Source organism: Rissa tridactyla, chromosome W (genome assembly GCF_028500815.1).
Source record: "Rissa tridactyla isolate bRisTri1 chromosome W, bRisTri1.patW.cur.20221130, whole genome shotgun sequence".
NCBI lineage: Eukaryota > Metazoa > Chordata > Aves > Charadriiformes > Laridae > Rissa > Rissa tridactyla.
In genome coordinates, this window is record NC_071496.1 from 6,248,182 (window position 1) to 6,262,600 (window position 14,419).

At 37.2% G+C, this 14,419-nt stretch overlaps 1 protein-coding gene across 1 annotated transcript in view; it reads left to right on the forward strand.

The window, feature by feature from the left end:
• The window catches only part of LOC128901951 (A disintegrin and metalloproteinase with thrombospondin motifs 6-like), a 175,204-nt gene that overhangs the window by 104,121 nt on the left and 56,664 nt on the right, over positions 1-14,419 (forward strand). The window contains exons 11-12 of the mRNA XM_054184152.1: positions 6,026-6,133; positions 13,206-13,351. Coding sequence (XP_054040127.1) covers positions 6,026-6,133; positions 13,206-13,351 — 254 coding nt within the window. The remainder of the gene's footprint in view (positions 1-6,025; positions 6,134-13,205; positions 13,352-14,419) is intronic.

Here is a 14,419-nt window from a genome sequence, read left to right on the forward strand (position 1 = left end):
TATGAAATTTTCCTGCCAAATTATCATGTTTTAATATGCATTATGAATGTATTTCCCATAATTATTTTTTTTAATTATGGGCCAAACTGCTGACTTTTGTTGGAGGCTTTCGTTAGTGTTGAAAACATTAAGAACAGCACAACAATTTGATCTTTGCTCATATTGCCAGCCGAGTTTTCATTGTGCTGTATTGTTACCATTTATGATGATTATGATATAGGATGGTTAGACGTTACATAATTTGAAATGTCTATGTGTAATTCTGCATGACAAAACAGAAAGAGGCTCCATCATTGATAACACTTAGGCAAAAGGAAGATAATTTGATTTGCTGTTTTTTTTCTCTAGATGGGTTCAGCTTTGTTTAATTTACTGCAAATACAAGCATCCGAATTCCAAACTGAAGTCACGGAGCCCTAAGATACACCGTTACAGGTTGTCATCTATCTTGTCTTGATCTTGTGAAAGGCCTCAGCTTCAGTTTATGTTTCCTGGATTTTTAAAACACTTTCCCTTGTCTGCTTTACAAATTAATAATTATTAAATCCACACACTTGGAGGCGGACTTTGAGGTCATTTATTAATTTTCAGATTATGCTTCTTTCTTTTAGTTTCAGTAAATTATTCACACAAATTTAATACTGGCAAAAGATATGTTAGCATCATCCTATGTCCACCAATGAGGAAAAGGCTACGATAAAGGGTCACCTTATGTTTGTGGGTGGGGGTGGGTGGGTGTGCATGCATGCGTGCATGTTAGTGTGTGACAAAAAGCAGTATACTTTCTACTAGTGATTTTGGGCCTCATCTTTCCAGGGCAGTTCCTCATATGTTTTTAAGGCTGGCTTATTAAAAACAGCTGCTTAGAGATCTTACTGATAGGATGGTGGTAATAAGGAAATATCTCAAATCAATAACTATGAAACTAAGGTAGTACCAGGTATAATATTGAGCTGGAGAATAGAAAGCTTTATGCACCTTAGAAGAATTTCTCTGTTAACTTTCCAAAATGAGCTGAAAATAAGGAAGACATAGCCATAGTAGTACCTGGTATAATTCCATTTTCATTTAATGAAATAAGAGCAGAGATGGATTTTCCACTTCTTTTTAGATATCTTATTTGTTTTCAAATGACTATTAATGTTATTTTTCATTTCATGTACAGGCTGATGGAGAATGTACTTCAAATTCTACTCTTTTAAATGCAAAGCAGCAGGGGAATATAAACAACTTTTTAAATAAGCGTGGCTATGTTTAAAGTAAATTACAAAAATACATTCACTTTTTGTTTTTAATATAAATTATTTCTACAAATTGATACATTGTGTTATTTTAGTTAATTAGTTCTCTGTGTTTTGCATAGTTTTCTATAAGGAAATATTCTGTTGATTTTGGGATATTGTATGTCTGTCTCAGACAGAACTCCTTTCTGATTTAAGCAGAGGTTTTTTCTCAAATATTAATAGTACGATACAGCCCATAGTAATTTTACATTCCTTTAGTTTTGTCTTTATGGATTTACTGAGGCAAACTCCTGCTGAAATTAAAGTCTGAATAAGGACTACCAGACTATGTCAGTAATAATAGCTAATTTTGATGTAGTGCTTTTCATTCTGTCTCCCAAAGCAATTTAGGAAGAAGGAAACTATTTTTCTCATTTTATGGAGTAGGGAGGTGAGCTGATGTGCTTAAAATCATCCTGCAAACAGATGAATGACTAAAATAGTTTTGGAGTGCTGTATCCATTAATTCACACGGTTCAGCTGATTATTTGATTGGAATTACGATGTCTGGGAGATGTTAGTTCAGTGAATTTGGAGGAGTCTAGTGCCACAAAGAAGCTTGGGTATACAGAAACAATGCATTTCCTATTGGAAGGAAATTGTTAAATACTCTAATTTGTGGATACGTTAGCCTGGCAATGAAATACATGTTTTAATTATTACTTCCCCTTTTATGTTTATAGATGATGTACTTGTGTAGACATATCAAAAATGAAATTTTGCAAGTAAACCCCGGAGCACAAACCAGAACTCTGGATTCAAATTACCCTGAAATATAGATGTTTTCAAATTCCAGACTGCTATCCAGATCTTATTTTTTGCTTCTGTCTATACTGGAATGGTTGAAATCTTTGTTTCTTACTGCAGATGAATTTTTGGCTTTTCAGAACATTGAACCAAACTTCACAAAGTCAGTATAACTATTAATTTAAACATTTGAACTTGATCAGATGCAAAATAAGCAGAGAGTCAGAAATAGAATCATCACAATCTGACACTTTTCATAGAATAGTTTGGGTTGGAAGGGACCTTTAAAGATCATCTAGCCCGACACCCCCTACAATGAGCTGGGACATCTTCAACAAGACCAGGTTGCTTGGAGCCCCATCCAACCTGACCTTGAAAGTTTCCAGGGATGGGGCATCTCCCACCTCTCTGGGCAACCTGTTCCAGTGTTTCACCACCCTCATCATAAAAAATTTCTTCCTTATATCTAGTCTGAATCTACCCTCTTTTAGTTTAAAACCATTACCCCTTGTCCTATTGCAACAGGCCCTGCTAAAAAGTCTGTCCCCATCTTTCCTGTAGGCCCCCTTTTAAGTACTGAAAGGCTGCAATAAGGTCTCCCTGGAGCCTTCTCTTCTCCAGGCTGAACAACCCCAACTCTCTCAGCCTGTCCTCATAGGAGAGGTGCTCCAGCCCTCTGATCATCTTCATGGCCCTCCTCTGGACCCTCTCCAACAGGTCCATGTCTTTCCTGTCCTGAGGGCTCTAGAGCTGGACACAGTACTCCAGGTGGGGTCTCACGACAGCAGAGTAGAGGGGGAGAATCACCTCCCTCCACTTGCTGGCCATGCTTCTTTTGTTGCGGCCCAGGATACAGTTGGCCTTCTGGGCTGCAAGCGCACATTGTTGGCTCATGTCCAGCTTTTCATCCACCAGTACCAAGTCCTTCTCGGCAGGGCTGCTCTCAATCCCTTCATGTCCCAGCCTGTATTGATACTGGGGGTCGCCCCGACCCAGGTGCAGGACCTTGCTCTTGACCTGGTTGAACCTCATGAGGTTCATATGGACCCACTTCTCAAGCCTGTGCAGATCCCTCTGGATGGCATCCCGTCCCTCAGGCATGTCAACTGCATCACGCAGCTTGGTGTCATCTGCAAATTTGCTGAGGGTGCACTTGATCCCACCGTCTATGTCGTCGATGAAGATATTGAACAGTACTGGTCACAATACGGATCCCTGAGGGACACCACTCGTCACCAATCTCCATCTGGACATTGAGCTGTTGACCGCTACACTCTGGATGCGACCATCCAGCCAGTTCCTTATCCACCGAACAGTCCACCCATCAAATCCATATCTCTCCAACTTAGAGAGAAGGATGTTGTGGGGGACCGTGTCAAAGGCCTTGCAGAAGTCCAGAGAGACGACATCAATAGCTCTGCCCTTGTCCACTGATGCAGTCACTCCATTGCAGAAAGCCACTAGGTTGGTCAGGCAGGACTTGCCCTTGGTGAAGCCATGCTGGCTGTCTCGAATCGCCTCCCTGTCCTTCATGTGCCTTAGCATAGCTTCTAGGAGGATCTGTTCCATGATCTTCCCAGGCACAGAGGTGAGGCTGACAGGGCGGTAGGTCCCAGGGTCCTCCTTTCTACCCTTTTTAAAAATGGGTGCAATGTTTCCCTTCTTCCAGTCACCGCAGACTTCACCTGACTGCCATGACTTTTCAAATATCATGGAGAGTGGCTTGGCAACTACATCAGCCAATTCCCTCAGGACTCTGGCATGCATCTCATCAGGTCCCATAGACTTCTGTGTGTTCAGGTTCCTCAGGTGGTCATGAACCTGATCTTCTCTTACAGTGGGAGGGACTTTGCTCCCCCATTCCCTGCCTTGAGGTCCATCCACTCGAGAGGTGTGGGGAGAAAGGTTGCCAGTGAAGATTGAGGCAAAATAGTTGTTGAGAACCTCAGCCTCCTCCTTGCCCCTTGTTACCAGTTTGCCAGTTGTGTTCATCAGGGGGGTGACGCTTTCTTTGACTGTCCTCTTCTGGATGGCATACCTGAAGAAGCCCTTCTTATTATTCTTTACATCCCTTGCCAAGTTTAGCTCCAGCCACGCCTTGGCCTTCCTGACCCCATCCCTACATACCCGGGCAGCATCCCTATACCCTTCCCAGGATACCTGTCCCTGCTCCCACTGCCTGGGCATTTCCTTCTTGCCCTTTAGTTTGACCAGCAGGTCTCGACTCAGCTATGCTGGTCTCTTGCCTTCCTTTCCTGATTTCTTACACCTGGGGACTGAGAGCTCTTGCTCTCTAAGGAAAGCATCCTTAAAGATCTGCCAGCTCTGTTCTGCCCCCTTGTCCCTGAGGGCAGTTTCCCAGGGGGTCCTGTTGACTAACCCCTTGAAGAGCTGGAAGTTTGCTTTCCTAAAATTCAGGGTCCTGACTTTACTCTTCACCTGACCCATGTCCCTCAGGACTGCAAACTCCACCAGTGCATGATCACTGCAGCCCAGGTTGCCTCCAATCTTCACATCAATCTTTTAATTACAATTTCACAATATCAGCCACACATGAAACATAAGCAAATAAATTAGGCTAATTTTGCTCAACAAAATGAGCAAGCAAATTAGATGAAAAAGTATATTAGGCAGGGTTATGATCTGAAAGGAACCAATTTTAGCTTTTCGCTTTAAAAACAGTAGTGGATTGAAGTTTGGATTCATGGTTGATTTTGATGTGAATTTGATTTAGTGTTGAATTTTAACAACTTAATGTTTGTGAAATTTGTAATCTAGTTAAAGAGATTTTTCAAGAATCTTTCTGATGTATGTTCTGTGCTTTCCCTGTTCTGTTTGATATTTTAAACCATATGTTTGTGAATGTGTATCTTAATCTGAAAATGTTATAAGTTGAGTGGCAAAAGCAAGTGTTTTATTCAGAGATTTAAGTAAGTAAATATTTATACTGTTTGCATTGCTTCAACGAAAAATTCTAATTTGAAAAGTAAGATAGTCTACATTGGCTGCAGGTATGCTTTTACAAGTGGCAATATTTCTCCTCAAGAATGACAATTTATTTCACTACTCGATCAAGTTTTCATAGAGCCACCCACCAAATGGGAGTTGATGCATAACAATATAATGAAATAGCTTAGGCCTAATTGTCAAAAATTGGATGGAAACTCCAGAAATCATCAGTACTCGTGCCTCATCATTTCAGACCATTCTTATATGGTATGTTTTTAATGGACTTTTAAAAAGATACTTTGCTTCTACCAATCGTGAAACTAAATTCACTGTAAATACCAATCCTGCAAGAGTGGTACCAGCTGATATTAAACTTGGAAAATAATTTTGCGTTAATCAAGAAAAGTTTGTACTGTTGAACTGTTACTGCAGCTGCTAGTGAATAATGTATAAATAAATTCTTTTCTATATCCAGTACAATGCAAGAAACGTTAATCTTAGGGTAAAACTTAACAGTTTTTCCTGTTAAGATGTATAGAAAAGATAGTCTAGGTGCCAGATACTCATTTAGTTCCTCAGAGAAATAATGAATTTTTTTGGTGGGGGAACCTAATAACTTTTATTTACTCACACTGTCTTTTCCTTTTTGCTCTTTGTACCAAGGTTCAGCCATAGAATCTGTGCAAGAATTATTTGTAGGTTATGATTTCAAGCAGCTGTTAAATAAAATGCAATAGTAATGACTATCATAAGATCATTTTAAAAATCTGAGTATCTTTTCAATTTTCAAAAATACTTAAAAATAGAAAATATTCTTGTCATTGACAATTTGATGCTTCCAAATTTTTTTGGCAGAATATTCTTAGGTAATATATGGTGCCTTTGAAATTGCTCCAGAGTATTTCACAACCATCTATAGATTTATCTCTCCAGCCCAATTCTTATAGTCTGCGTTCAAAACAAATTTGTGTATACATGTGTGTATGAAGACCAGAAGCAATTTTAAGCCATTATTCTGATCAACTTATTTCTGCCTTCTTTCCTAGGAAGTGTGTAGAGAGCTCTGGTGCCTCAGCAAAAGTAACCGCTGTGTTACCAACAGCATTCCAGCAGCTGAAGGTACTCTTTGCCAAACAGGGAGCATTGAAAAGGGGGTGAGTACAAATAATTTATTGTTTGAAGACTACAGGAAGAAAGAACTAGAAAATTAAAGGCCTTATGAGCAACTATAAGAGTTCAAAAATAGAGTTATTAGTTCAGAATATATTTGTATCCTAATGGAAGTGTCCTACAGAATTTATTTAACAATTATTTTATATATGTAATTTATTAAAACATTTATCCTTGCTATAAAATTCTATAGCCTAGATAAAAAAAAATCCTGTTACTTACTCTCTGTATATTTTTTGAGTAATTTCTGTAAAAACTCTATTAGTTTTATCTTTATTAAATTTTATAGCCCTCTTCCATAAAGGACAGTTAAACTCTAGGTCTGTTATGGACTCTGAAAATGTGTAACATAGATCTAGAGCCTGAACTCTGTTATTTTGTATAGAAGATAAAACTTAATTCCTTCATATATAAGCTGAATCATACAAGCATATAGAAAAATAAGTTACCTTAATAAATGGCTTTTCTAAAAGCCCATATTTCCCAGTGATCAGTCTATTTTGACTTTGAATTATTCCTTTAATATTCAGTTATACTGTTTAGCTTGAAAGGATTTTGCTATGCAGTCTGATAAACTTTCCTACTGTACAGAACAGTACAGAAAGTCAGTGTTGCAATAGATAAGCCTAATGCTACTGTATCTGTCTGAACATTTGAATTTTGATTTTAAAACATTGACTGTATATATCAGTAGTTTCAGACAAAGTTCTGAAAATGAGGTTTAGATTAAGAAGAATAGTAAAAGAGTGTTTCTCAATTGCAAGGCAAAATTTATACAGATCTTAAAGAGGAGAGAAATTTTTTTATTAATTTACAGGATATGTACTGGGGAAAAAAGTGAATTCCATATACCTTTTTTCAAGATAATAAATTTTATGCAGGTTTTTACAAAGTGAAGAGAATTTATTATATTAAACAATCTTCAGTATCTCTCCAAGAGTAGCTGCATCTGTCCTTAAGATTTACTGCTCCAGATTGTTTTGGTTTTTTTTTTCCTAACAATGACTACTGTTATCTGTTGTCTGTTCTGACTGTTCCCATGCTAGCTGGGCTAGTTTCAACAAAGATTACACTGCATTTTGACTTGCAATCTGATGTTTAAATAAAAAGAATGAAAGCTTTTGGGCAGTTGTCACAGTTTATTAATCCATGCTGACTGCTTCATTCAGGACTCATGATTCAGAGTCATTCTGATGGCTTTTCCATGCTGAGTTTGGAAATATTGGTAAACCATGTTAAATAAATTAATTGAATAGATTACTTAAAAAAAATAGAGTTCTTAGTTTTAGCCAATGAAAATAGAGAGATGTCGTGGTTTAACCCCAGCCAGCAACTAGAACCACGTAACTGTTCGCTCACACCCCCCCTTTTTGCCCCCCAAGAAGGGTGGGGGGGAAGAGGGAAGAAAGGAGGGGAAAGGGAGGAAAAAACCTCTCATAGGTTGAGGTAAAAACAGTTTAATAGAAACAATAACAGAAAAGGAAAAATAATAATAATAATGACATGGGTCACTCTCACTGCCTGGTGAATTGGCACCGTCCAGAGCAGTGATCGCGGATTCCTGCCCCCTGGCTAACCCCCCCAAGCATGACATCTATGGTATCGAATATTTCATTGACCATTCCATCATTCTGTCTGTACTTCTATGGGAAGCTGAAAAAAGTCCTTGAATAGTGTAAATATCACTTAGCAACAACTAAAAACAATAGGTATTATCAACATTCCATTCACAGCAATTACTAGAAAGAACAATTAACTCTTTCCCAGCTGAAACCAGAACAAGAGACCTTCACATTCTACCAAAACTGTTACCTTTTATTATAGTAATAGAAAATGCTAAGAGCCCTACTCTTAATTCAACAGTCTAGGTTTATTTTAGAACCACCACTTGTCATTGACAAGGAGCAATTTACCTCAATTTATATTTTTTAAACCATGAGACTACAGTGAACAAGTTGAGATGCTTTAAGATGCTATTGTCATGTCCATTTGCCAGAGGCTTTAATCAGTTTGCTCTCTACAAAACATCTTTTCCAGTCATCAGTATCTTGTTCTATCATTTGATTTTAGAGGGAAATGAGAGAATTGGTATTGTTTTACAAAGATAAACTGTTCGTGCCTTTAAACAGCAGAGAGTTGTTATCTATAAACTGCAGCTTCAAAGGTTCCTGTGAATTAATAGTTCCTGATAGCAAAAAAAAAAAAACACAGAAAACACAAGTTCTTTCCAAATATGTATTTCTCTTCACCACATGCTAAGGAGAAAGTAATAGGTTACAATTCTGTAATACTTTATTATTATTACAACAACATTTATATTGCAGACACGCCTAAAGGACACAACTAAATTAGGCCCTATTTTTCTGGGCTCTGTCCAAATATATAATAAATGACGTTCCCTGCTCTAAATGCCCAACAAGATCCCAGAACACTTTATCATATTTGGAGGGTCAATTTCTGCTTTTAGTTACACTGATGTAAATTCAGTGTAACTATTAACTCAAAGCAAAATTTGATGCAGTATGCATCAATGTCTTATTGGCAGACTTGGGAGGGATTTCTACAATTAAAATTGCCTAACACTGTATTATAAAACCTTCTTTCAGTTGCTTATATAAGCATGCCAAACTTTAATTCTTTGGGTTGAAATTTTCCACAGTAGATGTCTGTCTATGCCTGAAGGTTTTTAGAGTTTTTTCCATAAGGGTTACTCAGCTGTTTTCTGCATACAGGGAAAGAGAATAGAGTGGGGTTTTGCTACTGACAGAACTTGTACATCTATTCAGTTTTGAACCTTTAACATGTTCATGCTTCGGTGAAGGGTTTTACATATCATCTGGGTTCAAAAAAGTGCACTTTTTCCTAATCTTATAATAATCATTTTAAATATACATGAAGCATCTCTCTGGTCATGTATATCCAGAGATGTGTTTGTGAAGGTAAACTAACTGATAGATTTAAAAATACTGTGATGAGGAAATAGTGCATATAAAACAAAAAGACAAAAGCGATAGAAATGTTTATTTTTGTCTTTGAATTTAAAGTAATAAAAAAGTAATCTTTTCTAACATCATTGCATAGACCCATGCTAGGGATTTAAACAAGGGAAAAATTTGCAGAAAGTGAAAACACAGTGTGCTGAAAGTACAGTTTAAATAGCTGGATTGTGGGGTGATCTAAATTCAAGTTATTACTGGACATTAAGTTTCCTTGCAAAATAATTGTAGAAGCACTGATTGAAAAACCATTTTAAAAGATGAGATGGCAACCTTAATTGAATTAATCTTCTTCTTTTCCCTATGAAAAATGAAATTGATTTTCCTCGCTATCATCACAGTACTTGCTGTATGAGTATTCTAAATGCATACTGTTGTAAATCTTAGTTCTGTTAAACAGCTAAAATTCATATCAAAAGTGATCTCAAATGTGCCACAATGTCATATTTTATTTTATCGTTAATGATCTGTAGAAGAAAAATCCCAGACTGCTCACACTAATTCACAGGGTAAAAATTTTGTGCCCATTTTATATGTATTCAAATGTATCACCACTGTCCTTCTAATTGAACTAATTGAAAGCTGCTTCTTCAGTGGGAGAGAAGAATTAACATTTCAGTTCTAAATCTTTCATGCAGGGTTTTTCTTTTAAAATAGCTGTCACTTCCTCTTGTTCATATACTGGTTACACAGTAGTCCTTACCTCATTATAGCACATAGGGTTGCTGTAATTCATGTAGGAAGCATATTTCTGTAGTCCCATGAGCAGTAAGTCCTCAGATTTAACTTCAGTAGAGAAGAAAAATCAGCATTTAAGGAGTTTTTACAAGGGAATATGGGAATGTGGAAGAAAGAAATGGTTGGATGACAGAGGAAATTACAGAGCACAGGGATTTTATACAGCTTTGGAAAAATAAGGCAGGTGAAATGCACCTGCCTATTGTATACAGTCATATAGAGTTTGGGGGTTAAAGTTTAAACTCTGAGTGTCTTTCATTTACTAACTTTGATTTTGACATTTTTGTAATATTTATAATGTATTTTAAATTAAATTATTAGCATACATTTTTACTCTTATAAGCATTTGAATTTCTAGCTTTTGACTTTAGCATTAAATACCTGATCATGTACTCTTGTGGCCTCTTTAATAGAATGCTGCAAGGGGATTATTGTCTTTAGTTGATAAAATCATTATCCCTTAATTTATCACTATAATGAGAAGAAAACAAAAAAAAAATCTTTCATATGTAATTCACACAAATACTTCATTCTCCATCATAATTGCACCATTAGAGGCATTGCAAAACACTGTGTCATGTGGTTATATCTATACTAGCTAAAAATATTTGAGTTCACTATACAGCCTTCATTATGTGTTATGCAGGTATTCAGTGATAGTCTGGATTTAAGAGAAGCTTCATATGAAGGGTATGTTCCTCTGACAGATGCCTACTAATTGGCATAAACCTCTGAGTTGTAAATTTAAAACTGCAAGAAGGATAAACCTTAATTTCCACAGTACAACTCCATGAAATCTTATGTCCTTGTTTTTTTTCTGAAGAAGGGTGTGGTGAGTTGACCCCAGCTGGTAGCTAAGCCTCCACTCAGTCACTCGCTCATTTCTCCCCCCCAAAGATAGAAGAGAGAATCAGAACAGCAAAAGTGAGAAAAACTTGTGGGTTGAGATAGAGACAGTTTAGTAAGTGAAAGGAAAAGAAAGAAAAACCAAACAGATGCAAAGGCAATCACTCACCACCTCCTACCAACAGACTGATGCCCAGCCAGACTCTGAGCCATGGCTACTTTGGAAATACCCCCAGTTTTATTGCTGAGGATGATGTTATAGGGTATGGGATATCCCTTTGGTCAGTTGAGGTCAGCTGTCCCTGCTGTGTCCCCTCCCAACCTCTTGCCCACCCCCAGCCTACTCGCTGGGGTAGCAGAATAAGAAACAGAGAAAGCCTTGATGCTGTGCAAGCACTGTTCAGCAACAGCTAAAAACATCTGTGTGTTATCCGCACTGGTCACAAACCTAAAATGCAGCACCATACTGGCTGCTATGAGGAAAACTCTGTCCCAACCAGACCTGGTAGAAAAGGCAATGCATTTTGATCTTGAGATTTAAAATAGTCTGCTTTATATGTTTTCTATAGACACATGAATGCTAGTTTTTTGTTTCTCTAACTGATAGAGGATGGGGTTTATATACAGAAATGTGCTGGATTGTAACAGCTGTTTTAAAACAGGTACAGCACATACAGAGAAAAAAGAGGAGGATAAAAATGGTTTGAGAGAAGAAACAAGTATGAATGTGGCTAGAAAAATAATGCTACAGGTTTCACATATTAATGTTAAATGGTAGCATGTGTTCATATTCAAAACTACTTTGTATCTAGGTGCATTTGCTCATTATAAGCTACATGTTTTATTATTCATTGTTTTAATGTATGTTCTTGAGAGCTTTGCACTTAGACTCTGACATGTTTGACAGTCTAGAAGTACCTTTTTATTCAAAATGAAATTTCTAATGAAAAATTAAGGATTTTTATTCATTTTCTTTGACTAACACTCTATACATATCAAACTCCTATAAACTCTTTTTTTTTTAAATTCTATTTTCAGTTTCTTTCATAAAAATCCAGAGTAATTCAGGTCATTGTGAGTGGCTGCATTTACTTGTTTACATATAGAATCATAGAACTGCCTAGGTTGGAGGGAACCTTTCAGATCATCTAGTCCAACCATCAACCTAACTGACAAAAACCATCACTAAACCATATCTCTAAGCACTGTGTCTACCCGCCTTTTAAATACCTCCAGGGATGGTGCCTCAACCACTTCCCTGGGCAGCCTGTTGTCCCACATTGCCGGGACTGAGGCTTTAGGTGAGCCTTAGGACTCAGGAAAAGAAAAAACTTGGCTTTGCTGTATTGATTAGTATAAAGTCAACACTGAGTCTTCCAGTAGTGCTTATGGGTGGATAGGGATATGTTTATCTGTCCATGTCTTCTGTGTACATCTCAGTGCCTTTTGTCAAATTCATATGGCTGATTTTGGACACAGAAGTTTTCTGTGTTTCTTTTTGGAAAGGGTCAATACTGTGTCTGTTATGGGAATTCAAGGGAGTTAAACAGCAGATGTCCATTTTTTGGAAGTGAAATGTGCAGGTTCAGGTCACAGTAAACCTAAGGCCATGCCCTACTCTCTCACCTAAGACAATAATGGCAAGAAAGGCTTATCTAATTGAGCTACTTCTGATTCTCAGTGATGCAGTAGACACCAGAATGTGAATCAGACTATGGATTATTTCTGAATGGTTTAAAAAAGGTTTCTGACTAAGGAAATTATAAATTTATTTTAACATTTAGCCATTGTGTGAATTGTCTGTCATTTTGTATGTCCGATGTCAGTAACAATATTGCAAAGGTTCAGTGTTTGCATTAATAAAGTACACATGTTCATTCTGAATAAATGGACAGTCACTATTATATAGTGATTTTTTGTACCATGTCTAATGTCTTGGCACTACTTTTATTATGTCTATAGGGTTGGTATAAATGAAGTACTGCAACAAATTCTTCCATTGTAACCTTGTCAAGATTTTATTTTTTAAAATGTAAGGGAATGCTTTCTTAAAAATACTATGAGGGGAAATTTTTCATTTTGCGTAATGAAGCCCCTACATGAATCCTAAGTGGAGGGGTTTTTACTAAACTAATCTTAGAAATGCATCTCAGTGTTTGAAAGACTGTAAGCTATTTGCAGTTCCTTTAACGTGAAACTTTGAGGAGGATGTATGAAGAAAAAAATAAAATCTTTGAGCTTGCTTTAACTTATGGTGTGTGTTAGAGACCTATAATTCAGGACTTAGTGAAGACAATTAACAAATCATGCACACCCTCACCAATGTCTAAACATGGCTAGAAAAAGTAAAATATTAGTCTTGTTATCTATACAGAGAATACTAATGCCTATAATTGTCATTGCCTGACCTTTCTATGTTTCTGTCCTGATAACTCTGTCAGCCTAATTTTGTGGGTTTTTTTGTGAAATCTTTCAGTGGTGTTATCAGGGAGAGTGCATACCTTTTGGCACTTGGCCCCAGAGCATAGATGGGGGCTGGGGTTCGTGGTCAATATGGGGAGAGTGCAGCAGGACCTGCGGGGGAGGAGTCTCCTCATCTATAAGACACTGTGACAGTCCAGCGTAAGTAGCTAAAGTAAGCCGGAGCCAACAAAAAGACACACTTGGAAATTATTCAAAACTGTGGTTTCACATGTTATCTGTAAAAATGTTTTGCTGGTTTTCCAACATTTGTCTTCAAAATAGCTGACAGAAATGGTTTAACAGGAGCAGCTCACTAGACATACTTTTAACATTTTTTAATGTATCTGTTATGTATGTACTATAAAGATAGCTAGATTTATATTTAGTAGTAGCCAGAACAGTTTTCTTTCTGCAACTTACTGTTCATGCAAACTATATTTAAACTATGCCCTAGATTTCTTTCTTCTTAAGACATTATCTCTGATGCTTGTCTAGGATATAAAGTAACTATTGCCAGTTACTTATTAAAAAAGCAACACAGTATTTCCAGGGTTTTGCATGCAACTGCTTACATATAAACCATAATTAGCATTATTATGTTGCATACAATACATTTATATGCTATCACATCCAACACTTAGTTGTGACTTCCCACTGACTCTTAAAACAATTCAGCAACTTTTCTCCCTGCCACTACTTCCTATTGGTCCATCTGCTCTCTCTCAAGAGGGGCCAGCTTCTCCACTACAGCTTGGTCTGTTGTGTTTATCTGTACTGGTCCTTTTACCTGTCTACTTACCAATGTCCTGAGCACTGTTACAGAGAAGGTCTGTCAGGTAAGTGCTGCTCTCTCTGTCACTAGTGCTTCTCAGATGAGGAATGCTTACTTATTTCCATTGCTGTTCTTTGCTGAATGAATCACTGCTTTTTTTCTGTTGCTGCTTGCCCTGTTCTAGTCACCTCATCATAGCTATAGGTCTTAGCGGAAGGATGGTTTTATTACTCAATACTTTGTTCTTATCATGTCCCATAATCTCTATTTCCACCACCATTATTGGTTTTTAAGACCACTTTTTCTTGAAAACATAAAGCTTTTGTGCTTATTTCATAAAAATCTATTCTGTAACTTTTTTCACTCCTTTCTTATCTTCTCTCTGCACACTTTGGTTCTTTGTTGCTTGTACCCGTGTTTTTCAAGCTAGGTTGTACTTCAGCTTTCCACGGCAC